Genomic DNA, 26,134 nt, shown 5'->3' with positions numbered 1-26,134 from the left:
ACTAGAAACAAAGAGAGGATACTACGCTATCACTTTGCAACTTCGCTCACTTTCCCTTGTGAAAATATTTCAAGGTGACAATTAATGGACATAACAGTCAAATTCCTGAGAAGGTTTGAAAAGTATGTTGCACTTTAAGTGCACTTAAGTTTAAAAGAAAAAAGAAAAGGAAAAAAATCTGACTAGAGTACAGAAAATGTTTTTCTTGTCCCTCTACCATCACTGACTATTAAATATGTGTTCAGACTAGGCTTGCTGAGTGGTGGGAGACATCATATTATGAATATTATTAGAGTGTACAATATGCAAATGATCTGAAATACTAAGCCACTTACTGCGTCAGTAGAAGAAACAGTTGGCAAATCTTCAGGAGCCAATGTGGTATCATTTGACATGGAGATATTAACTGTAAGCAAAAGACCATTTTTTACTGTAAAAATAAAATTAAAGTGACCTATATGCATATTTAGGAATCTAAACAGGCAGGCTTAGGCATTAAAAAAAATGTCTTCAATAACAACATAAAGGCACAATAAGTTTTTCTTTATTATAACTGTATTCACCTTTCACCTACATAAAACAACCAAAAATTTGGACGTCTTTTGTGCTCTAATCTGATAAGAAACAACGACAAATATTTAAGGAGATGATATTGTACTTTGTTTCAGGTTTAAAAACAAAAACCCAACACTTCTATGTTACTAAAAGGCACTCAATATTTTGCCTAGTGGAAGAAATGGCTGTTAATAAGTGAGGAAGTTGATCACTGGCTTCACGCACAGTCAAATCTCATGAATTGAAGCTTTACTAATTAAGAATCAGCTGATTTTGGAACTTTGGAACTCTGGAATTCATATGAGAGTATATCTTTGCAAAATGTGTGAAAACAAAAAAGTGCTAAATAATAAATTATATATAATGTATTATTATAATGAGCATGAATATTTAATCTAATTTTTAAATTATTTTCATACAGTTTGGCATCATTTGTAGATTTATGAAGATGTCACTTGCAGAAGAACCTAGTTTATTTATTAAACCAACCCTCCTCTTTGAAATATTTCATTGCTTCCTTTCTACTTATGAGTCTAAAATTAAAACATAGGATTTAAAAAGTATTCTATAATTACAAGATTTTTCTTTATCGGATAAGCTCTTTTCCTATTATTTGAAGCTTTATGTATTAGAAAATAAATTGTTATGCAGAGACTATCCCTCATTTATGGAAATATTATGAAACAACACTTACCAAGTTTTTGTCTTTGAGGCTCACAAAGTTCATTTAACATCCAAATTGCTAATTATTGTTTGGTCCCAGAGTGCCCCCCAACCCAGCCCCCAGACCTCTAGCCTGTCTTCTTAGTTTGCCATGTTTTAGGTCTCACTTCTATAAACTTCTAAGAAGAAACAAACAGGTTTATTTGACTGTTTCAATTTAGAATATAAGATCCCTGAGGGAAGAAGAAAAGGGGCATGGCTTGTTCACTGCTTTTTCCCAGAATCTGCCCAGTCTGGCACTTAACTAACAGGAGCTCAAAAATATTTGTTAATTATTCAACCTTAAAAAGAAGGAGGGCTTCCCTGGTGGCACAGTGGTTGAGAGTCCGCCTGCCGATGCAGGGGACACGGGTTCGTGCCCCGGTCCGGGAAGATCCCACATGCTGCGGAGCGGCTGGGCCCGTGAGCCATGGCCGCTGAGCCTGTGTGTCTGGAGCCTGTGCTCCGCAACGGGAGAGGCCACAACAGTGAGAGGCCAGCGTACCGCAAAAAAAAAAAAAAAAAAAAAAAAAAAAAGAAGGAAATCCTGCCACTTGCAAAAGCATGGATGAACCTGGAAGACATTATGCTACGTGATATAAGTCAGACATGGAAAGTCAAACACTGCATGGTATCATTTATAGATGGAATCTTAGAAAAAAAAAAAAAGTCTGGTGGTTGCCAGGGGTTGGGTGGTGGGGAAAATAGAGAGTCGGTAAAAGGGTACAAATTTTCAGTTGTAAGAGAACTAAGGTCTGAGGATCGAATTATAACATGGTGACTGCAGTTGATAATACTATACCATAGAACTGAAATTTCCTAAGAGAGTAAAACTTAAGTGTTCTCACCAAATAAAACAAAATAAATATGTGAGGTGATGGATATGTTAATTAAATTCGTGGGAATCCCTTCACAATGTATACACATAAGGAGATCATCATGTTGTACGCTTTAAATATAATTTTATCTGCCAATTATACTTCAATAAAGCTGAAAGACAATTGTTTACTGTCAGTAAGAGAAGCTAGGAAAGGGGTCATTCAATGACTACAAATGAATGACAGCAGATAAAGGCAAAAGAATTGAAATAAGGAAAACCAAAGGGGAGAAAATACTTAGCTTCGGTCCTAGTTTTTTGCAATCCATTCTGATCTTTGAAGGCTCTGGAATTGTTAAACTTTTAACCTCTTGCTAGCTGCCGCCAGGGCTTCCCTAATTCATCGGTAAAACAAGCACACGTGCAGACTCTATTTTCTCATTCTTTGTGTTTCATTATAGGTCACAGAAAGAATCAAAATAGGATAAAGGATGCTTGGCCCAAAGAGTAAGACAAAACATAAATCCCTGAAGGAAGAAGATGTTAGTAAATTATTAGTAGTAAAACCTAGAATCTTTTTACTATTTTGTTCTAAAAAGCTTAAAGTACATTTTCTTACATTATTTCGTTTGTTCATTTTACAACGTATAAGAGCACAAAACAGGTATACTGTTTTGTTTTGTTTTGTTTTACCGGTACGCGGGCCTCTCACTGTTGTGGCCTCTTCCATTGCGGAGCACAGGCTCCAGACGCGCAGGCTCAGCGGCCATGGCTCACGGGCCCAGCCGCTTCGTGGCATGTGGGATCTTCCCAGACCGGGGCACGAATCCGTGTCCTCTGCATCGGCAGGTGGACTCTCAACCACTGCGCCACTAGGGAAGCCCCAGGTATACTTTTATACCCGTTTTATGGTGGATGGGACTCTGAGGCAAGATATGCCAGGTTTCTTGCCCAGGATTACAGAGTCAACCAGAAGTAGAGCTGGTACCAAAACCTTGTCCATCATTCTTCCTTTTCCTACCCAATATTTCTATTCATCAAAATCAAGATGATTTATGTGGCCACAGAATTCAAGGTGGGAGATAACGATTCCCCAATGTTAGATGATGTGGATCTCTCTACTGTAAATAGAAATGTCTGACCTGTCTAAGCATTTGAAGGAAAACAGCACATGAGAAATCAAAGGCACTATTTAGAGGGTGTCTGGGAAGCTGCCTTTCCTGAGCTAGATTCTTTGATGCAATTTTATGACCTTCCTGTCGTAACAGAGTGAAGGTCTTTTTGCAACACACTTTTCTGCCTAGTGTGAAACAATTAGTGAGGAGGGAGGAGGAAGGTATTCCAGGCTCTTTCCTTGTGAAATGAATGACAGATAATAAAGACCACGAGCTCCAATCTGAACTTTTAGTAACCACTCTCGAGTTCTGGATACATGTCAATTTGCTCATCCAAGTTTCTTTCATCTTTTCAGTATGCCTCTGAGACAAGCTATGCACATTGGCTCTCAAAATCCCAAAAGACCAGTATCAAAACAAAAGTAAGAAGTATATACTTTTCCTACTTATTTTAATAAGTAGCTGCTTCAAGAGAAAGACTTCCAAATAAATATATAAACAAGCACTTCTATAAATAGACATATTGGCAGGATATGGCAGAGCCCATAAATAAGATTAAAAGTAAATTTCTTTAAGCTCATAGAAGAGAGAATGATCAATTCCAACTGGAAACTTGATCTACAAGAGCCCTTGGTCACCACTTGGATCCAGACACATACAATGCAAATATTTTGTCAACCAATTGCAGAATGATCTTGTGTATAGAATCTGTAATATCCTTAATTAGGATTCTGGAACGGTGAAATGGAAAAGCCAAAACACACTGCACTCTGTGTCTTCACTATTTGCTTAGCACCATGGCTTACGAAGAAAAGAAACATTTTGCTCTAGGAACCTGGTTAATTTAGAATGAGCCAACTGTCACTGGGACAGCCTGTGTCCCATACTTGGTTTCAGGTAATTTACACAGGTTGATCATTTTACATTCCTTGGATTTTCACGTCTTGATCCTCCTTTCTGTGTATCAAATTCTAGCTGATCCTCTGGAATGGAGGAATGAACACAGTACTAGATGTTTAAAAATGTGTCTGTCATACCGATGGTCAACAGGCATGTGAAAAGAGCTCAACATCACTAATTATTAGAGAAATGCAAATCAAAACTACAGTGAGGTACCACCTCACACTGGTCAGAATGGCCATCATTAAAAAGTCTATAAGTAACAAATGTTGGAGAGGGTGTGGAGAAAAGGGAACCTTCCTACACTGTTGGAGGGAGTGTAAATTGGTGCAGCCACTATGCAAAACATTTTGGAGGCTCCTCAAATAGCTAAAAATAGAGTTGGCATATGACCCTGCAATCCCACTCCTGGGAAAATATCCAGACAAAACTATAATTCAAAAATATACATGCACCCCAATGTTCATTGCAGCACTATTTACAATAGTCAGGACATGGAAAAACCTAAATGTTCATTGATAGATGAATGGATAAAGAAGATGTGGTACAGGGCTTCCCTGGTGGCACAGTGGTTGAGAGTCCGCCTGCCGATGCAGGGGGCGCGGGTTCGTGCCCCAGTCCGAGAAGATCCCACATGCCGCGGAGCGGCTAGGCCCATGAGCCATGGCCGCTGAGCCTGTGCGTCCGGAGTCTGTGCTCTGCAGCGGGGGAGGCCACAGCAGTGAGAGGCCCACGTATGGCCAAAAAAAAAAAAAAAAGATGTGGTACATATATACAATGGAATACTACTCAGCCATAAAAAAGAATGAAATACTGCCATTTGCTGCAGCAAGAATGGACCTAAAGATTATCATACTAAGTGAAGTAAGTCAGAAAGAGAAAAGACAAATACCATATGATATCACTTATATGTGGAATCTAAAATATGACACAAATTAACTTACTTATGAAACAGAAACAGACTCACAGACACAGAGAACAGACTTGTGGTTGAGAAGGGAGAGGGGGAGTGGGGGAGGGAAGGCTCAGGAGTTTGGGATTAGCAGATGCAAACTATTATATAGAGAATGGATAAGCAACAAGGTCCAACTGTATAGCACAGGGAACTATACTCAATATCCATAATGGAAAAGAATATGAAAAAGAATGTATATATATGTATAACAGAACCACTTTGCTGTACAGGAGAAATTAACACAACATTGTAAATCAATTGTCAATAAAATAAATACTAAAAAAAGAAAAAAATGTGTCTGTGACTTTTCCACCTTAAGCTGGCTTTTAGTCTTTGTGTTTAATGAGAGATCTAGAGAAAGAACAAGCTGCAGGAGCTACGAGGAGAAAAAGGAGGTGATATACACACAACAATGATATAAACCTCCTACATAGAGCATAACAACTGTACTGTTTAAGGCTGTTCTTCTTTATCCTCTAGTGACCTGGCACCAGGAACTACCCCATGAATCCTCTGCTTTACACGTTAGCAGAAACGGTACCATCAGGAATAGGCACCAAAGCTCACTTGAGGCTAACAGGTCAAGTAGAAGCAACAACCGGCCAACGAGGCAGATTTGCCTGCTCTGAAGCACCATCACCTCACAGTATAGAGAAAGGAGTCCCAGGAGAACTGCGCTGGAATGCTGGCTGCTCCACCTTCTGAAGCACAGTGGCCCCAACTCCCTTGCCACATAAACTTGAGAACATTACCTCACTCCTCTTGACCACAGGTTCCGCAATGGTGAGATTGGATTTGATAGCATCCACCTCATAAGGTTACCGTGCAGATTAAATAAGGCAATATAGGCAAAACTGCTAGCACAGTGCCCAGTACCAGGTAAACTCTAAATAAATATAGCTAAGATTACTATTAGCTTCACCACCCAAAGATACATATATATTATTAAAATATTATATATATTAAAATATAGTTTATTAAAATCCAGTAGTAAACTGTCTGGCATTTGGATGGTGCTTAATAAATGTTAGTCAAATCTGAATTTATACCTTCAACATAGCTTCTTAGGGTGGAACTGATTAACCTGCTCTGAATAAGAAAAAATTTAAGAGTATTCTCCATGATAATAAACCTTTAATGTTTTATTCCATTCTATGTAAGCAACATCTTAAGGCAACTAAGTAACTGGAAAATAAATACAGAATAAAATTTAGAGTGTCTGGCCTGCATGGTCATGTCAGATGTATTTAAGGATTCTGGATAACTTGAGCACACGAGTGTCTCTTGATAAAGTCAAATATTTATGCTTTAAGTTTCCAGATCAATAAAAGGACAAAAATGGCTTTTGTAGGGATGACAAAGTGAAGGAGGAAAACTTTGGAAGAAGTAGCTCTTGGGAAATTACCTGCCACGATCTCAGCCTTAAGTTTTAAAACAAGCAAAATTAATAGGAAGTTTTTACTCACTATTTCTTGTTATTATCCTTTTTGTTTTCCTAAGTATGTTTACCAAAACTTCATGCTTGAGATTTCCACTGTCATTAGACAAGTTCAAGGTAAGATGTTCTTTAATCCGTGAACACTCTATTCACATGCTCACCTATGATGCTGCACTGGAGCTAAGCTACTATCTGGTAATAAGCTGGATATATTTAGCCACTACTTTCACAAAAACTTCTCTTCTATACCCACCCATCATTACACTTAGGATGTGCATAGACATTATTCTCGGGGACATTTTCCAAATCTGGGTTTTATTCAAACCCAAAGCTAGAGAATTACCCAGGTCTGGTAATTATCCAGATACACTGCTTCTCCTTTTCTGATTCCTGCAAGCTTTATACAGAAACTGCTAAAACATAGGTTAGGTCAATAAAAGGAAACTAAAATGATGGGTCTTTCAAATATCCATGGTTATCTCAAAAGACCATGTTACCATGAATGACAAAATGTCAGCTGCGCTGGTAAAGTATCTTGGCAAATGCAAGCCTAAGCAGTGCTACAGCAGAAGGCCTTGCACCTCCTGTTCAACCCTCGGTCTATGACTTAAACCCACTGTATAAGCAAAAGAGGGAATGACAAAATAAAAATAAAACTGCAAAAAATATGATGCAGGTCATGGAAGATGAATTAGGGTTATCTTTTATGTCCTAATTTTCTTTTAATGGGCTAATTATGAAGCACATATTGACTATAATATGGGACCACAGGAGACACGATCCAGCAGTTCTTTTTAATGGTTATGACATACTGGTGCACAGAATTTATTAAGATAATAGAAAAATTATATACAAAAAATGGTAACGAAATTCCACTCTAGTGATGATAGTTTTAAAGCATTTGGAAGCCTCCTCATGCTGTAAATATAACCAAGGTGTGGAAATGGAAGCCATGCTTACTTCCAATCACTTGACTTGGTCTGACAGTTTCATGCCAGGAAAAAGGCCATGTTTTACTTGGAGATACTACAGACAGTGATGCACTCAGTGCCTGAGAAAGGCTTTATTCTTCTTAATCATTCATCCATTACTAAGCATGTTCTCCCTGGAACAGTCAACACTGAATCGATAAGATATACCCCTGCTGTTAAGAGTATAGTGTCTATCCCCTTGAGGCAATTTTCCTTGCTTTTCTAATGTGTTTATCATATTTAGCAAGCCTTTTTCCCCTCTAGATACAAAACCAACACCTGGTCAGAAAATTTATTTTGACCCTTTCCAAAATATTAACAATGCCCTTGAGTGTATAGTCACTGCAACCCTGACATATTAGGCAAATGAACAAAGGTACTAGGGTAGAAATTTACTTATAAAGTCTAGGTCAAATGAATTTCTGACTTTATTCATTCAAAAAGTAATTAACACTAATTAAAAAGCAACTCACTTTATAAAAAGCAGTGTGTATATATGTGTGTACGTGTGTGTACATGCATGTGTAAGTGTGTGGTGTGTGTTCTGCTTCATTGCAAGTAGCACAATTCTTAAAAAGCAATGAACTGCACCCTCAAATTTTTGTTGATAGCAGAAGGGGAAGAAGAAAAGGCAGGAGAAGGAAGAGAAGGAGAGGGGGAAAGAGAAGGAGGAAAGTCTACGTCCTGTTCCCTATTTACAGAATTCTAGCATTAATGTTTTTTTTTTCTGCGGTACGCGGGTATCTCACTGCTGCGGCCTCTCCCATTGCAGAGCACAGGCTCCGGACGTGCAGGCTCAGCGGCCATGGCTCACGGGCCCAGCCACTCCGCGGCATGTGGGATCTTCCCGGACCGGGGCACGAACCCGTGTCCCCTGCATCGGCAGGCGGACTCTCAACCACTGCGCCACCAGGGAAGCCCGCATTAATGTTTTTGAATGAATTACGTAGATAGACTCTTCTTAGAAGAACTAGGTATCTCACCTCTGGGACTTTAAAGCCTTTTTCTACATGACTGTGTACAGTGTACAACACTTTTGTAGTCTTGAGATTCAGGGGTATAGTATTAAATGATCTAACTATGATACACTGAACTCCTTAACATTTTTCCCTTTAAATACCGCTTCAATGTTTCCTATTTATCTACAACAGTACCTTAGTTTTTGTTTGTTTGTTGGTAAGCTTACAGTGAAGCCTAGTCAATATCTTTTCCTAGGAAAATTTAAAATTTAAATTGAATTTTAAAATGGAAATTTAAATTTAATTTCCGTTTCTAGGGAAGTTAAACGTGTGAACCCCTTTAAAAGAATACAACTAAAAGATTTAACTGCTGGGGCATCTTTTGTGGGACAGTGAGAAATGAGAGAAGCAACAAATTTTTACTATTAGGTGCCAAACAATTTTACATATCCTATTTCATTTAATCCTTAGAGTAACCTCTAAGAGTAGGTACAATTACTAACCCAGCTCACAGATTATAAAACAATGACATTAGGAAATCAGCCTGGCCCAAGGTCACACTGCTAACTAGAGCTAAAATTCAAACTCAGTTTCCTTTACTCCAAAGAATTTATGGTTTATATTTTATCACACTAACAGTTTTCTAAATTGGGATGTTGGTGATGAATGAAATATTGTGAATTGTCCTTCAACTGGATATTGTTCAGTTTTCATTCTGGGCTTTTGAACTGAATCATCTTCTTTCCTATATACCCTCTGCTATGTAACCATCAAGGCATAGTGGGAAATAGAACATCTATTACCTCTATTAATACATTAATTAATAACTATCCTATTTCTAGGAAAAGAGAATGCTAGCACAAAAACCAGGTGCTAATAAAAACCTGACTGATACGTCAAATTTCATGGCTAACTTTCCTAGCAATTGCAACTGAGCTTCCTTAGTTCTTCAATAAATGAGAACCTGGGTGTATGACGGGTTACTGAGCAGCAGATGGGGGCAGGAGGAAGGGACGAAAAGGTGCATTAAGAAAAGGAAACTCAGGAGATGATGAAGTTTTATGAAAGCAAGTAAGAACAAGAAAGGTCAGGAAGGGGGGAAGAAGAGTTGTCTTCACAAAGCACCAAAAAAGCCACAATATTATTGTGGCCATGGATATAGTTTTCTTAGAGATTAAGTGACCCCTGTTTCCTTTCCTGTAAAATCATTCCTCAGTTTGCAGGATCACAACTCCATCTGCGCAGTTGCTGGTTCATCCTTACATACTGTCCCAGTGTTGAAAAACAAGTCATCCGCCAGTTTAAATATTATTGGCTCATTGATTGAATTCTTTTACTAGGAGTGCATGTTGCGATGAAAGACCAGTCTTTTATTGTTTTTAGAACACTTACTCTAGCTGTATGTACAACTGTATTATTCTCTCACTATTGGTTTTCAGTTTGTTGTCATGAAGAACTAAATTTATGGTGGGTCTATGCAGCCTTCTATCAAAAAGTATTAAGGTTATGGGAGAAATACATGATCATTCATCTTAAAAAGGGTTTTGTAAAACATGAGATTGCCCTGAAAATGCAAATAACCATTTGCCTTTTTCCATACCAGAAACAGATCTCATCTCCATGGATTAAATAATCGCTCACATTCACGTACATATCTTCCATGAGTGCCACTCGTCTGAACGACTCTAAAACTAAGGGGTGCAACCAACCGTCTTGCTGCAGAATGAGCCAGTTGCCCAACAACATTTGCTTAGAATGGAGGATGATGAAGACTGGTTTGCTTGTCCTGTCATTCATACTTATGAACCCTAAATTTTAATAAATAACAACAGCAATAATAATGGTTGTTATATGGTTAACATTTAATTACTTACTAGAAACTGTCCTAAATGCTTTGTCTGTAAGACCTCATTTTTTTCTTCAAAACAATTCTTTAAGGAAGATACTATTATTAACCCCATTTTATAGGTAAGGAAGATGAGGCAAAGTTTCCTTGGGTAAAGGAACTTGCCCAAAGTCACGCACTGGGCATTAGCCAAGAGGGACTTGAATACAAGATCTTCTGACTTCAAAGCCCTGCTACGCTGCTTTATTGGTAACCCCTAGAGTTAGTGGAATGGTCAGAATCCTTCCAAGACAGCTCCTAGCTATTTAGGACAGACTTTTTATACAACCTAGGGAAAACAGGTCAAAGGAAAAGTTATCTATCACCCCCTCAGCCAGCACTTGCTATGCATGGGTAAAATCGGTTCAAGCCTCAATATCACTTTCTCAAGAAAACAGAAATCCTTCTTGGAAGGAAAATCACATGTAAAATTTTTGTTGTACTTTTCACAATGAAAACGCATTCAGATATGTCTTCCCTGGTTTCAAATTACCTTCTCTGCCAGCATCCAATTGAAACAATGAATGCAAGTTGCCAATAGCCTCAGGTAGGTGTGGGGCTGACACTAGGGAGATCTTTGTGACAGGTGTGCTGACAAAGTCCTCATTTGGTTCATGAACACTTTAAACCTCCAAACAGCTCGTAGTATATTTTTTCCTCTAGAAAGTCTTAACGTATGATTACTCAGAATGCCTAAGAAGTCAGCACACAGACTTTTCCACAAATAAATATATAGATAGATAGAAACAAATAAATAAAAAGGAAAGTTCAAAATCCCACAATTAAATATGTCTGTGATCCGATATTTTGAATGTGTGTAGTTTGGACTTCCCCCGCAACGTCCAGGATGCACGGTTAGAGGGAGTTTTACCCCCTTCTCTCCCAGGAAGAGTTCTAGGAGTTGTGTAATGGCAACACATTTTCCGAGTCTCTCTGGGGAGGATATTTAATTGGTTCTAATCATATCTGTCATGTATTAAGTGCTTACTCTCTTCCAAACACTTCTTAAATTTTGAAATATTTCTAATCAGTATACATCTTAACAATAATAGGTCTTTATATCTACGGCAACCATGTTGCCTGAATCTTCAAATTTCCACTTTTTACCTGTCTCTGCTTGCTTTTAATAAGCATGGGATTTATTTTAATGTGAGCTGATTTTCCTTAAGCAAAACAAAAAGAATCCATAAGTGCAAAACCCAACAATGCCCTATCTTTTCACCAGTGTCACTGACTGACCCATTTTTAGGGAGATACTGTTCTCTTTCCTCTCACCTCTCAAGATGCATATGGGTCTTATAAGACTTCTCCACCAAAGTGGCAGAGAAGGTGGCAGATATACCAGCAAAATAGCCAGGAGTCATCTGACACAGCCTGCACAAGCATTAAAATTCTTCATAGTTCTTGTTGAGCTTTTGAATTAAGCATCTTGCATTCTAGTCTATAACAAAACCATGTTTGTTTTACTGTAAACGGTAAGTGGTTTTTCCTTAGAATGTATAGATAAATGGCTGTTACATGAATGTGCCCTATGTTTAAGCCCAGGTTTACACAGCCCTCAATACGCTGCTGTGCTTCTGGTGCTACAAGATCTTAGTCAAAAAGTATATCAATTTTTATTTTAAGGGACGATGACCTGTAGCTAATGTTACAACTAGGGATCACGAGCACTACTAGCATTTATGACACAAATGCCTACCCCTCATTCTACCAAAGCAGATGTAAAGCAACTTTCCCCAAAGTAAATCTTTTTTTCCCCAAATGCCTTCCATATTATAAAGTGATAATGAATTACTCCAAGAAAAAATTCCAAAGACCAAATTGAGCACTGTTCTGTGACAAGGTTCTGAGGCTGACTCAGGTTTAGCAAGATGGATGTTAAAGTGCTAAGATGTATAGAATCATATTCCTTACCAACAAGTTAATTTTATGTCTTTCCTAACCCTAGAATATAAATCTTCTCCAAGAACATAATATTCCTTCTTTTACTTCTTTCTTTTGTTTCTTCCTTTCCTTTCCTTTCTTATTTACGTTGTCTAGCCCAGATGAACCATAAAGCTCTACTTTATCACTAGGTGGCTCTAGTCTGAATTTCTTTCTTAATTTCATGCTTCAAATTATATAAAGTGAATTAGTATCTTGCTTCTTCTATAAGTTTAAGATAATCTATTTAGAATTTACTTAAGGAAGAGATCACTACAGCAATAAAGAAGCAGCAAAATAAGGAACAGAAGTTCAGAGGACTAGGTTGGTATGGTCCTTAATATGTGATATAGATAGCTGGTTTCCTCACCTATCAGAGAAGATCAAGAATAACGTACACAAAATTTCCTTGCAAATACTGTAGCTTGAGTTAGTTTCAAAGCACTGAGCTAATTATGTTCACATTCCAGAGCTCCCGATTTCACCTCCCGGTTGAATCACATGGCTAAGATACCTCAGGCGATGAGACTATAAATTCAGCAGGATGATTTCTCAGAGAAAATAAAACCCTTTCCTGAGGATCGGGATACCGTGTTGAAAGTTTGCATGCATGGAGCCTACGGCTTCCTCCAAACACAGGGTAAGCAGAAATACCATAAGCATGCTGTCCTCACCTGGGTTGGGAGGCATACAAACACAGGAAAATTGAGTATTGTAGCCCACTTTGAAGTTGGAGTTGATGGGGTAGTAATCAGCTAGCTTGATCATCTTCTTGAAAGCATCATAGATAAAGATGAAACTAATCAGAGAAGAGAAGCCCTCTTCAGTGAAGCGAGTGAAGTACTGAACCAAGAAGCTGGCATCAGTGGCCACCAAAATGAGACACATGAAGGCTGACCACAGGCCAATCCAAAGGCGAAACTCCAAGTAGTCAAAATTATGGTCCCTGGAAAGAAGGCAGAAAGGCATTTAGACTCCTCCTCCAAGGAACACAAAGAATAACACAAAACTACCAAATGACTATAGAATGATTGTTAAAAATACAAGATCTCTTTTAGCCACTATATATAAAGCTCATTCTTGATTTTATCCAGAAAGTATTACCTTTAAGGATTTGGTCTAGTGACATTAGGCTACCACTAAGAAATAATTCCAGAAGTTTGAGAAAAGTACATCAAAAGTAGTCATAACACTTGAATGTAAATAACTCATTAATTTTCTTCTTGTATTCATCCTTTCATCATTATACAGTGTCCTTTTTTACCTTTCTTTATGGCCTTTGTTTTAAAGTCTATTTTGTCTGATATGAGTATAGTGACCTCTGCTTTCTTGTCATTTCTGTTTGCATGAAATATCTTTTTCCATCCCCTCATTTAATTTTCTCATTCAAAAAAGACAATCCCTGCCTTTAAAGAATTTACAGAATAAACGATTTGAAAGCGTAACACTGGTACCCAGCATGTGCTCAATAAATATTTGTGGGCTTTCTGCTTAAGGAAGATGCTAAGATAAATATGTTCTCTGTCCCCAAGTCATCGAAGTCTACTGAGGAAGACAAACTGATAAACATAATCACACTATAAAATACTAAGTGACACCTAAAGTTCCCACAGAGCGTCACAGAAGAAGGAGTAACTAATTCGGGCTGGCGTGGGTTGGGGGACAGATAAAGTTGCAGAAAAAACTCAAGGTATTTAAGGATAAGCGGGAACTTTCTGGATAGACCAGGGTGGGCCAAGCCAGGAAGAGGAAAGAGTAGTCAAAAAGGCAAATGGCATGAAACTGTGTGCAATGCTCCCTGTGGACCAAGTGCCACCAACACAGGGAGATGGGATCAGATATGTAGGCTGTAGTTAGATCAAGAAAGGCTGCATTGCCATGTTCCCACTAGACACTACCACTCCTCTTGAAGCTCGCTCACAGGCATGATAACCTTCTGCTGAAGCTGTGTGTGAAGCACAGTTTTAGAATAGGTTGCCTCCATCTAAGTGGGCCATTTTTTTTCAATGCCCTTTCCATTTCTTACAAGTAAATTAGTTTAAGATTCACATTTAGGAAAAGATGGGTCAAGTGTTGACATTTTACCATTTCATATTGATTCTTTCAAAATTATGTGGAGAGTGTTTTAAAATAGTTTTTTTTCCTCATCATTTGCAATGCAAAAGCAGTTACTGGTAATCTCATTTCTTGTGTGAGAAAAAAATAAATCAAGGATCATGCATACTTGAAGCTCGATGGCCTTGCTTTTAGACAAGGAGTTTCTGATAACTGACAGCCACATGTTTTAATACTTTCCCAAAGACATCGTATCAACACTTTCATCATCAACATCCCAGCCTGGGCCACCAAGAAGTCTTTGACTGATTCTTATTAAGAACCTCCTTACTAATATCCATGCTTGTCCTGCTCAAAGCCATTTTCCACATCACAGCCAAAATGACCTTTTCAAATGTAAATCAAATGTCCCAGTTTAAAATCTTTTGGTGGCTTCTCCCTGCTCTTAGAATAAAATTCAAATTCTCTACCTAGCACAGTGCCCGGAGCATAGAAGGGTTCCAGTAAAGAGTTGGTAGATGAATTAAGCCATGCCTGCAGGTTACGACTTGACAGGGACAGTTACAGTACTGTCATTGGCTGATGAGCTATCACAGGTAACCAGACGATGACCAACTAAAAATTTTACTAAATATTAGAATTAAATTTGCTTAGAGTTCATGTGTCAACTTGACTAGGCCATAAGGTGCCCAGATATTGGGTCATACATTATTCTGGATGTTTAAGGGTGGTTTTGATAAGATTAACATTTAAATTGGTAGACTTGAGTAAAGCAGATTGTTTTCCATAATGAGGGTGGGTCTCATCCAGTCAGTTCTTCAACTGAATAGAACAAAAAGACCAGCTTCCTTCGAGCAAGAGAGGACTCTCCAGCAGGCAGACTGCTTTTGGACTTGATTTGTAGCAAAGGCTCTTCAAGCAGACAGCCTTGGAACTTGAACTGGAACATCAGTTCTCCTGGGTCTCCAGGCTCTGGGTCACCCTGCAGGTTTTGGACTTGCCAGCCCTCTATAACTGTGTGACCCAATTCTTTATAATAAATCTCTTATATATGTATACACACATCCTATTGGTTCTGTTTCTCTGGAGAATCCTGACTAATTGCCAACTGGTCAAATATGCCTCATTTTATAGATGAGGACACCAAGGCCAATGGAAACTAAGTCATTTATCCAATGCCAAGGCTTTTTTTTTTTTTTTTTTCGGTACGCGGGCCTCTCACTGTTGTGACCTCTCCCGCTGCGGAGCACAGGCTCTGGACGCGCAGGCTCAGCGGCCATGGCTCACAGGCCCAGCCGCTCCGCGGCATGTGGGATTCTTCCCGGACCGGGGCACGAACCCGTGTCCCCTGCATGGGCAGGCGGACCCTCAACCACTGTGCCACCAGGGAAGCCCAATGCCAAGGCTTTAATGGCAGAGCTGGACCAGAAACCAAATCTCTGTACTCTTGGACTGCTCCTTTTAAAAATTCCAGCACGGTTCCTCCTGTCCAATTTATATTTAGCTCATGGTAGGGTGGGCCTTAAAGTTACTGTCCTCTGTTTCCTTCTCACCAAATCACACAAACTGGAATACATTACCAAAGCAGGAGATTAGTAACACTTGGGTAGAAAGTTATCTTCTATAGATTTCCTGAAATCTTTCTGAAGACATCTTTGGCATTCCCTCACAGTTCCCTTTACGTCTGGAACCCCAGTATTTAATCTTATGCATGTCTTTCTGAGATAAGTAGACTCAAGAAAAAGCTAAATTCTAGGAATTTGAGATAATTTACATTATCACACAGTGAGTCAGAGCTCAGAAACAGTTTTATTACTTCTGAGCCAACAGACTTTTTCCTTAAAATAAAGTTTTAAACAATTATCTAGTTTTGCTTCCCTAACAAGATGAAAGTTAGAGCCATCTTAATTTGTTCTAAGAATGCTAATGGCTGGTTACAAAATTGATGTTTACAAACAGGATGAGAAATAAATCTAATCACCAGCTAATGGTCAGGAACACTATCAGTCTGAATACAAAGGGGAAACAAATGCATGTATAAACTTAAATCTTAGGACCTGAACAATATGCCAAAATAGCTCCTCTAAAATACTTCAATACTCTCAGACTGGCTCTGTAAGAATAACCCAAATAAAATCACTAATACCAATCACTCCATTAGGTAGGAAAGTGGTATGTTTACAACAGCAAGAAGAAAGAGGAATAAAAGATGAGGAACTTCTTTAAACAAGACGATCAACAGGAATGACTACAATAAAAGGCAATGTTACGTCCAATAAGACTATCAGTCCCCTTGGTGCCAAGTTTAAATAGCAGTTAAGTTATAAAAAGTTACAAGCTCTAAAAAGGAAATGAGAGTAGAGACCAAAGAAGCTATAGTGAGTGAGAAGGAGAAAATGGGCGCATATCCTTTTGGTAACACTCAGTGTTTCTAGAGATTTTAAGTGATAGTTTTGAGCAGCGTAAACCCAAGAGTACAGACAAACTGAAGAACTCACATTTGAAGCATGCTTCAGAAATCAGCCACTGACAAATAAATATAAACTCCCTAAACTAAATGATTAAATCCAGGAACTGAACAGAAGAAAATCATAATTTGAAGGCCAAATGTAAACTGTTCATAGAATATAAGAAAGAAATTATTAAATGACCAAATGACAATTACACAGGCTAAACTCCAACTTTAATTATGAAGTTTCTAAGTGGCTTAGAACACAGTTAAAACCTCCTTCATTCAGCTCCTTCCTGAAGAAAAGGAAAAGGAATCTAATTCTCTATTATCGGGATAAATGTGTAAAAATAGTGCAAAAGAGACTGCAGAACTGGGGAAACAAAACTACGTGTTCTCTGCAAAGTTGTGAGCTATTCCTTCATTCTGTTACTAATTTTAAAAGGTGACAGCATATCATTCATATGCTTTATGATACCCCAGTTTATAGGGCAAATATTAAAACCTGTATTCCAAGTCAGAGATAAATCTGTGGATTATGTAGAGTTACTGTTTGAGTCCACTGAACTCATAAAACAAGGATTTACCTATTTCTCCCAAAAAAAAAAAAAAAAGGTAAAATATGATGGGGGAAATCAGGGTAAAACATAGTAAAACAGTTTCTTTACTGAACGACTTCTCAGATCCCTTACTACGCTAAAGTGTAAAGTGAATGACCAAGAGGGGGATATAATATAATGTACAGCACTTCCCAGACTTACCGGGAAGTTGTTTTATCATGGGGTATCTAATGAAACTAGTAAATGATGAAACACACTTTGGGAAACAGTGATGTACACAAATACTCTGTATCTGTATAAAATGTTAGCATTGCTGTTATGTAAGCAAATGATATAGTATTGTGAATTAAAGAATAAGGTTTGCCACATAAGTGTCACATGTTGCCCAGTGATGGATTTAAAACACAGTTTCTCAAATGTTTCTTGTTGCTTTACAACCATTTGAAAATAAATCACTTGAAACTATGTTTAAGTTTCCAAATATGATGAAACAGAAGGGAAAGTGAGAAAGGAACTTTCTTAGTGAAAGGAAATAATCTCTATCCTACAATCATCTAAAGCAAACCATGATGCAAACATTTTCTGTAGATTAAGGCTCTGATCACATTGCATCCAATAAATCTTTCTGCAAAGGTTGCACATGTTTGTTCCTGTTTATAGTACATGCCTGTTTAATCTTTCCACAAAGGCTTTCTTGTCTCTCAAAATATTTTCTTAAACATGTATAAACTGTTTGACTCTTTCTATAAACTGACATGAGCAGAATTCTTTCCAATGGTCCTCTGAGAATTATGATGGAGTGATTTGTAGTAATGATCTACAGAAAACATAACACTATTTAAAATTTGAGACTTTAAATTCTTGGAAGACCCTTGCTTTTCTTTTCAACCCAGTTCTCAAAACACTCATTTCAAATTCTCATCCCCTCCTCTCTCTTGTGATCTTTTTTGATGGCACACACAGTTTCAAAGGCCATTATATGAATCTTTATGTCCATGAGGCATTAAGTAGGTAAGGACATTTCTAATATTAAAATCCTAGAAATGTATAACAATAGAAGTATATTTAAATTCCAACAAGGAATGTTAGCAAGTCGTATGAAATTCTGCCATCTGTCTGGGTATTGAAATCTGCCAGTAAAGGCAATTCTCTCTCAGACATATTAAGTTCATTAGAAAGAGACCAGAATTCCCAATCTGATTTTGAAACTATTTGTGTGCTATTGTGGTCACTTGGATAATTTGCTTAACTCAATTTTCCCCTTCTTAAAATGATCCATCAACTTCTAAAAGAAAATACTGGTATCACAACTGTCATGCCCAGTAGTAACGTCTAGTGATTCCATAAAAGGCGTAGGCTCTGGAGTCAGAAAGCAGGAATTCAAATCCCAGCCCTGCCAACGACTGGTGATGCAACCTTCGGCAGTTTGCTTATCCACTCCATGCCTGCTGTCTCATCTATAAAACAGGAGACAGTCCCTACCTCATAGGACTGCTACAAGAAATAAATGAGGGAGTGCCTGTAATGTGCTTAGGACAATACTTGGTACATGGTCAGCACTCAATAAGTGTTAGTTGTTACTCATTTGAGTCTAGAAATGTATCTTTAGTTAAGAACGCTGGAATGGGGGTTAGGAGCAGTGGACCACAGGAACACCCAGTCTCTTTCACAGACGAGCCACGTGACCTTGAACAAGCCACTTCATTTCTCTAGTGTGTCAGTCGGGATCATGGCAGGAAACAGAAGGCAATCTCCAATGGGATTCTGAGGAAAACCTAACACACGGACTATTTACAGAGGTATGAATAACAAAAAAATGGCAAGTACTCAGGGACTAGCAATATCAGGAAGCCATTTCTGACCCTGGCTTGAAAAGGCCAAGGAAGTAAGAGTCACCAGAGCCTGGTGAGGGCCAGAGGCAGGGGGGAGGAGCCACCTGACAGGGGCTACACTCAGAGGACAAAGGCACACTGCCAGACTGCCTGGTGAAGCAGAGGCAGTGAGGTGGGAAGCAGACACGCCCTGACTTCTCTGCCTGCCTGTGTTCCTGGGGCTCTGCAGGAAGCCAGAGGGCAAAGGAGCCTGAGTGCTGCAGTCCACAGAGGCCAGCTTCCAGAGGCATAAAGCAGGACAACAAGGCAGAGAATCATGGGGGAGGGCAAGAGGTAACAGAACATCGCAGCCTCAGCTGAAGCAAACGTAAACACGTGTTGAAGGACTTAATCTCTAAGGGCTTTTCAACCTCCAAATCTTACAATTCTCGTATTCTGTTATGCCTAATTACTACTCTGTGCTCTATCTAGACTACGAATGGTCCACAATTAAACAATTCTAATTTATAGTTAGATATGTATATACATACTTGCTGAAATTAAATAGAAGCCTCTCAAAAACTAGAACAGGTCCTGTGCTGCTCAAAATAGTGAGTGGTTGACCAGCGAAGAGGCAAAAGACGGCTCCAGAGACAGCGGTGCCCAGGAAACTCTCCAACACGCCCTAATAGAAAGAAAATATAGGTGTTAAAAGAAACTTGTCTTGTTTTCTTTTCATGTGTGATGTCACTAGGGGAATGAAGCCACGTGAATATGCTATTATGATGGCTATCGTAAACATATCAAACATAAAGAATAAAGATTCTTACCAATATGAATATTACCTTTTATTTCACCATACATGCGATTTAGTCATTCCTGCCTACTGCAAGGGCTGAACTGCTCCAAAGAATTATAATGACTGTAATGACTAGTGGTTGATTGCAGAAGGCAAAGGGTGACTCTGATCTACTTTTAAAAATATTAATTGAAGCTTCTGTACATAAAATTGTATTATAAAATCCCACCATGTGCGAAGAAGTGATTTAGTACTTTTGGTGGCATTTTTCTCTCTGTGGTTACTTTCAGTGTTTGTTTTAATCAGATTTCACCTTGCACATAGCAGGTACTTATAAGTAGCTACTTTTTTTTTTGCAGTATGTGGGCCTCTCACTGTTGTGGCCTCCCCCTGCCGTGGAGCACAGGCTCCGGACGCGCAGGCCCAACGGCTATGGCCCACGGGCCCAGCCGCTCCGCGGCACGTGGGATCCTCCCAGACCGGGGCACGAACCCGTGTCCCCTGCACCGGCAGGCGGACTCTCAACCACTGTGCCACCAGGGAAGCCCAAGTAGCTACATTTTATGCATAAAAGCTATTTTCTACAGAGAAAAGCTTTTTAAGTGAAGAGGGAGCAAACAAGAGACAAAAAAATGATTTGCCTTCTACCTTGCAATCTCTAAGACACCAATTCCAAACAAAATTTCTTAGTACATATTCAGTGTCCAATGTAAACTTATACAAGAGCTACTTTAGAGGAAATAAATGCACGGGGACACGAATAACTAAACCTTTGTGGCCACATGTCCCTGAAGGTGTATCTCTGAGAAACAACCTATTATTTCCCTTTAGCATAACAAGAACAAAGAATTTATATGTGTGTGTGTGTGTATATATATATATATATATATATATGTATATATGTATGTATATACACACATATATACATATATAAAATATCATATAATATACACAAAAGTATGATAAAGAAATTGGTTTTTTAAAATCAACTTACAGAACTAAACTAAGTGCTATCCCCATTCAAAGGCCATCCTAGGAGAACCTTATTATAATGATTACTTAAATTTTTGTTTTTTAGGCTAACAAGAACCCTTCATTCAAAGATCAAACATCAAGGGGAAGAAATATATTCTGTAACACACGCACATCCCCACCCCATGCCCCGCAAAAAAAGCATAAGCAATAGGATATATATTTTCCAAAAATTACTAACAAAGAAGTTAAATCTTTTCACCTTGAAGATATTGCATACACTAAAAGAATGCATCACTAAAGACTGAACAAATTAAAGAAAAATGTCAAAATATTGAAATATTTTTTACATGGCTTCAAAGCCAGCAATATTTTCTTTAGAATGACATTAACAATAGTATATCCTCCTCTTTTAAGGGTAGGATTCAATTGGGAAAACAGGGAAAAATCCTTTAGCACAGCATTATGTAATAATGGGGTTGGGGTGGGGATGGCGCAAAAAAGCAAGAATTGACAAGTAATAATACTGGCTCCTCACACAGTGAGCAGACACTTTGTAAACAGCTCAGTACAACTACTTCCGTCCTCAATGTCTAGGTCTGAAGTCTGGCAGGTGAGTCTCGTAAGTGGACCCCATTTATATACTTGTGAACTCCACTGCATGTTTGAATGGTGCCATCTCGTTATTTTATAGCCATTCCACACATAATCACTGTGTCCAGCTCATTCTTCCTCAGGGGGGCAGCAAGCAGAATAACAAGCAAGGCTAACAGAAACAGGCTGCCTTTATGTAGAGAGAGAGAAAGAGGCTCCCCTGTGCCCCCAAAATAGTATTAGTCTTGATCTCTTATCCGTGAAGATACTGAGTTTCAGGGGGTTAAATGATATGAACAAATCCACACTCACTGTGGCACAAGTCTTTGGAGTATGGATACCTGCCCAACTACTACCACACCCTTGGCAAAGAGAAAAGGTAGACCTTCGGCTGGGATTTTCTTAGACTTGCAGTCTTTTACCTCCTGTGCTTTGACATTGGGCTTTTTATGTCTTTATCATTTATCTTTCTTTTTCATGACTTATTTTAGTGTGTGTGACATGAAAGGGTAGGGACTGGAAGGCTCTGCGTGGCAGGACAAGCCACTCTAGGGACACGTGATAGGCAAAGTTTCACTGCATCATCCTCTATCAAGCATGGAGGAGTGACTATTTCTCATCACTACTGCAGGATCAAATTACAGCACAGCCTGAGTGTAAGAGAGAACACAAATGAAGAAAGGAGGAATGCAAGGTTAAGAATTCTCTACTTGGCCTGACGTGAGGGGCCAGGGCAGGGTCTCTGGCGTCATCCATGTTTCTCTCCCTCCCACTATGCTATACACTATCCCACCACATGCTCTGCAAGCACCCAGGAAACACTAAAGGAATCCAAGAAGACGCCCAAATCACACCCTACATCCTGCTTATCAAAGGCTAACAGCCATCACTGCTCATTCAGTAAAGATAACAACTCATCTCTTCCAGAAAACGGCTTTGATTTGTGGAAGTCATGTGACTGTTAAAAAAGTAGAGTACTTTTATTTTAGTACTTGCTCCTTTGGTAAGTGCTACAGTTTCCATTCTGTTACTGACAATTTTACTTTATTTTATTTTATTTTTATTATTATTTTTTTTTTTGTGGTACGCGGGCCTCTCACTGCTGTGGCCTCTCCCGTTGCGGAGCACAGGCTCCGGACGCGCAGGCTCAGCGGCCATGGCTCACGGGCCCAGCCGCTCTGCGGCATGTGGGATCTTCCCAGACCGGGGCACGAACCCGTGTCCCCTGCATCGGCAGGCGGACTCTCAACCACTGCGCCACCAGGGAAGCCTGTTACTGACAATTTTAAAACAGAGACAGGTGATTTATTATACACATTGTACTGGAAACTTGGTTAAACTCAGAGATGTTTCCAGTGTTTTTGAGAAAAGAACTATTTTCACCACATTTTGACATTTTGCTCTTGACAGTATAGAAATTAAAAAAAATAATCTCATGAAATGAATAACTTTAACTGTAACTAGAATTTAAAGCAATTTACAAAGTGAACTATCAAAAACCCCTCTTCTGATTTATTATAGTCAGTGTTCACTAACATAAAAAAGGAACTAATGTGTGGATGTGTGTATTTTTAATAGCTATAGCTCATAAAGACACTTCTACACCTGATTTCCCACAGAGGAACAAACTCCCTAGCAATTCATGAGAATGTAGATGGCTGAGCTCTGAGGGGTAGCAGAATCAGGTGCCACAAAGCACTCCAGCTCCATTTTGATTTGGCTTTTATTTTATTCCATTTCCAATTAGGTGATGTCCACTGTGGAACAGAAGAAAGAGCTAACAACTGGCCCTCAGGAGACCCAGAGTCTAGACTCTGTTCTGTCACCAAAGAGCTGATGATCTTGGGAATGTCACTTAACCTCTGTCCATTTTGATTTCTTCATGTAGGAGAAAAACATCAAGGCAGTTCAGTATAACAATGGACTGTGGGGTCAGACCACCTCAAGTTGATATCTAGACTCTATCGTTTACTCCACTGATGACTTAAGCAAGTTACTTAACCTCTCCATGCCTCATACCATCCGTGTGAATATTAGATTAGATAATGTGTGTCAAGTGCTTAGCACAGTCATTGATAGATATGTTTTTGATGAACAGCAATATATACATAATGTATCTCTTTAGATATGAGATGAGGAGGCTGAACTAGGTCTCTTCCAGGTGTTTCAGCACAAAGAGCAGGTCTTAGACTCAGGGATATCTGAGTTTAAATCTCAGCTCCACCAGTTATCAACCTCTCTAAATCCTAACTCTCTCCACAATAAAATCAATGGCTATTTCACAGGATAATTATTTGGACTGACTATGACCATACTACAGAAAGACCTAAGAATAAAGTAAAGATGCAATAAGATGCTGGTTCCCTTCTCTTCCTGTTTTCTCATCTCCTTCTTCCCAGTCTGCCTCTATTACTTCTCTGTCCTTCAAAGGAGGAAGGAGATGGAGAGTGACAGTCAAAAGGAGTGATATGAAAAGATGAAGATCAGTCCTCAGAGGAAAAGGGGGAGAAAAGCCTCTTTATAGATTCACAGTGTTTCGCAGAGCAAAACTCCAACTCGACAGAAGCCTTAGAGGGCGACGGCTACAGCCGTTGATTTTGTTGCTTCTTTTCATTCCTTGTGTTACTAAACACATGGAATCAACTACAATGAAACAAAACAGTTTTACTTTACAGCAGTGAAGTCAAAATCCACATCTAAAACAATTTATGAACATTTTTCTGCTCACGTGAGGGTATGACGTTAAACCAAAGATGGTCCTTGTCTTACTAAAGAGCCAAGAAAATCAACCCAACTCTCATAATAGAAAAATCAAGCATAAAAGAAATCTGACCATAGGAGCAAGGTTCTTTAGGGAAAAAAAAATCCAACCATGATTGGTAACACCAGCATTTTGTCTTTGAGCTACTTGTGACAAGGTCTGCCAGGGCCATCATGCCTGTCATGGCTAACACAAAGCAAACACATTCAAAATGATAAAACGTTAAAAATTTATGCTGTCTACTTTGACTTTATTGCAACTTAGTATCTTTAGTATCTTCATATAACACTAAAGAATGACCTTTGTTGTTTTGTGTCCTTCTTATTAAGAAATGTATTACTTGGATTAATAATTAATCCAAATGCAAAACTGCCTTAAAAAACAAAAGATTTTCTATTTCTTTGGCAATTTTCAACCAAGTAAAACTTGAGAAAAAAAATATTTTGGTGGCAATAAATGCTAAAATAGTCACCAACACTATTGCTATATTTCAAGCCTTTTTAAAAAAATTGTCTTCTAACCATAAAAAGAAATTTCGGCACGTGTTGGTTGTAATCTATTCAAACTGTGTAGGATGTTGATTAATTAAACTTCTCTAGATGAGTTTTTGAATCTGAAATTTAGCCAAGAAAAATGATGCAGCCTAATGCCATTTAAACATGGCCACTAGAAATAAGCAGACAAATCTGAATTACCTATAGGAGTTTTGATGTCAGATCCCCGACATAAATTAGCCAATGATCAAAAATAAGTGGAGGGATGATGCAAGTATCTAAATTAAATTTGAGTCACAGGAGAATTATCTGGGAAGGTTTTTTTTTTTGCTTTGTTTTTTAAAAAAATAAACAAACAAAACGTTCTTTATCTCTACTTTGAACAATTAAATCAGGATCTCCGAAGATCAGGTCTGGGGAATCCACAGTTTGTCAAAGTTCCCCAGGTGATTCTCATATGGTCCAAATCTAAGGTGCAGCTATTCAAGCAACCTCCCTTCCTCTATCAAAATAAGAACCACCTGCTAGCATGGTTAATGATCGGTGGTTACACAGACCATTCATCTATACTAGGGAAGAAGACTGGATATACAACCCTCATTTTTTACTTTACCTGTGTAGCTACAGACTATAAATCAATGATTTCTGTCCTGACAGATCACAGCTGCCAACTCCTTAGTGTGCCATCTTCTCTGCCTGAAAGTGCTTTGTTGTCATAAACAGGATTTCTGTTTACACTGCCCAGCAGGAACAGCAAAAAGAGGGAAGACTTGAAAGACGAATTATCTCTCTGCTTGAAGAAAAGTATGAGCCAAAATCTTTACCAAACAGCTTCAATTCCAAGTCCAAGAAAATGGATGAGCAAGTAAGGGAGGCTTTAAAATACTGTTTTGTTTGAAGAGCTGTGGATATGTATCTAGATCATCTGAAGTGTCCAAACATCAAATACCAGCATAACCTTACACAAAAATCAATTCCAGATGGATAAAAAATGTAAATGAAAACATAAAAGAACTAAGATATGTGGGCAAATATTTTTCTAATCTTGGGGTGGGGAAACCTCTCTAAATACATCACGAATATAAGAAACTATAAAAGACTGAAGATTTTGACTACAGAAGAATTGAAATCTTCACAGCAAAAGAAATCATAAATAAGGTTAAAAGATATGGCAGACCTGGGGGAAAATGTATCTGTGATATTTCTGACAAGCAAAGGGAACACATCCTTATTATACAAAGAGTTCTTGTAAGTCAATGAGAAAAAAAAAAGAAAAAAGAATGCCCAAAAGGAAACTATTCCAAGAGTACAAATATAAAGATGCATAGGTAAGCAATAAAGCGTGTAAGGATATTAACTCTCACTAAAAATCAAAGAAATTTAAATTGAATACGAATGAGCCATCATTTTTTCAAGCCA

General features: G+C 38.5%; 1 protein-coding gene across 7 annotated transcripts in view; it reads right to left on the bottom strand.

The window, feature by feature from the left end:
• SLC4A4 (solute carrier family 4 member 4) overlaps nucleotides 1–26,134 on the bottom strand; it is a 350,238-nt gene that overhangs the window by 62,674 nt on the left and 261,430 nt on the right. For all 7 annotated transcript variants that reach the window (XM_082838378.1, XM_082838380.1, XM_082838376.1 and 4 more), the window contains 3 exons: nucleotides 19,647–19,780; nucleotides 12,895–13,166; nucleotides 336–406 (listed from right to left, as the gene is read on the bottom strand). In XM_082838378.1, coding sequence (XP_082694504.1) covers nucleotides 336–406; nucleotides 12,895–13,166; nucleotides 19,647–19,780 — 477 coding nt within the window. The remainder of the gene's footprint in view (nucleotides 1–335; nucleotides 407–12,894; nucleotides 13,167–19,646; nucleotides 19,781–26,134) is intronic.

The sequence above is a fragment of the Leucopleurus acutus genome, assembly GCF_964270905.1.
Source record: "Leucopleurus acutus genome assembly, chromosome: 4".
Lineage (NCBI taxonomy): Eukaryota > Metazoa > Chordata > Mammalia > Artiodactyla > Delphinidae > Leucopleurus > Leucopleurus acutus.
This window is presented reverse-complemented; position numbering and strand designations above follow the sequence as displayed.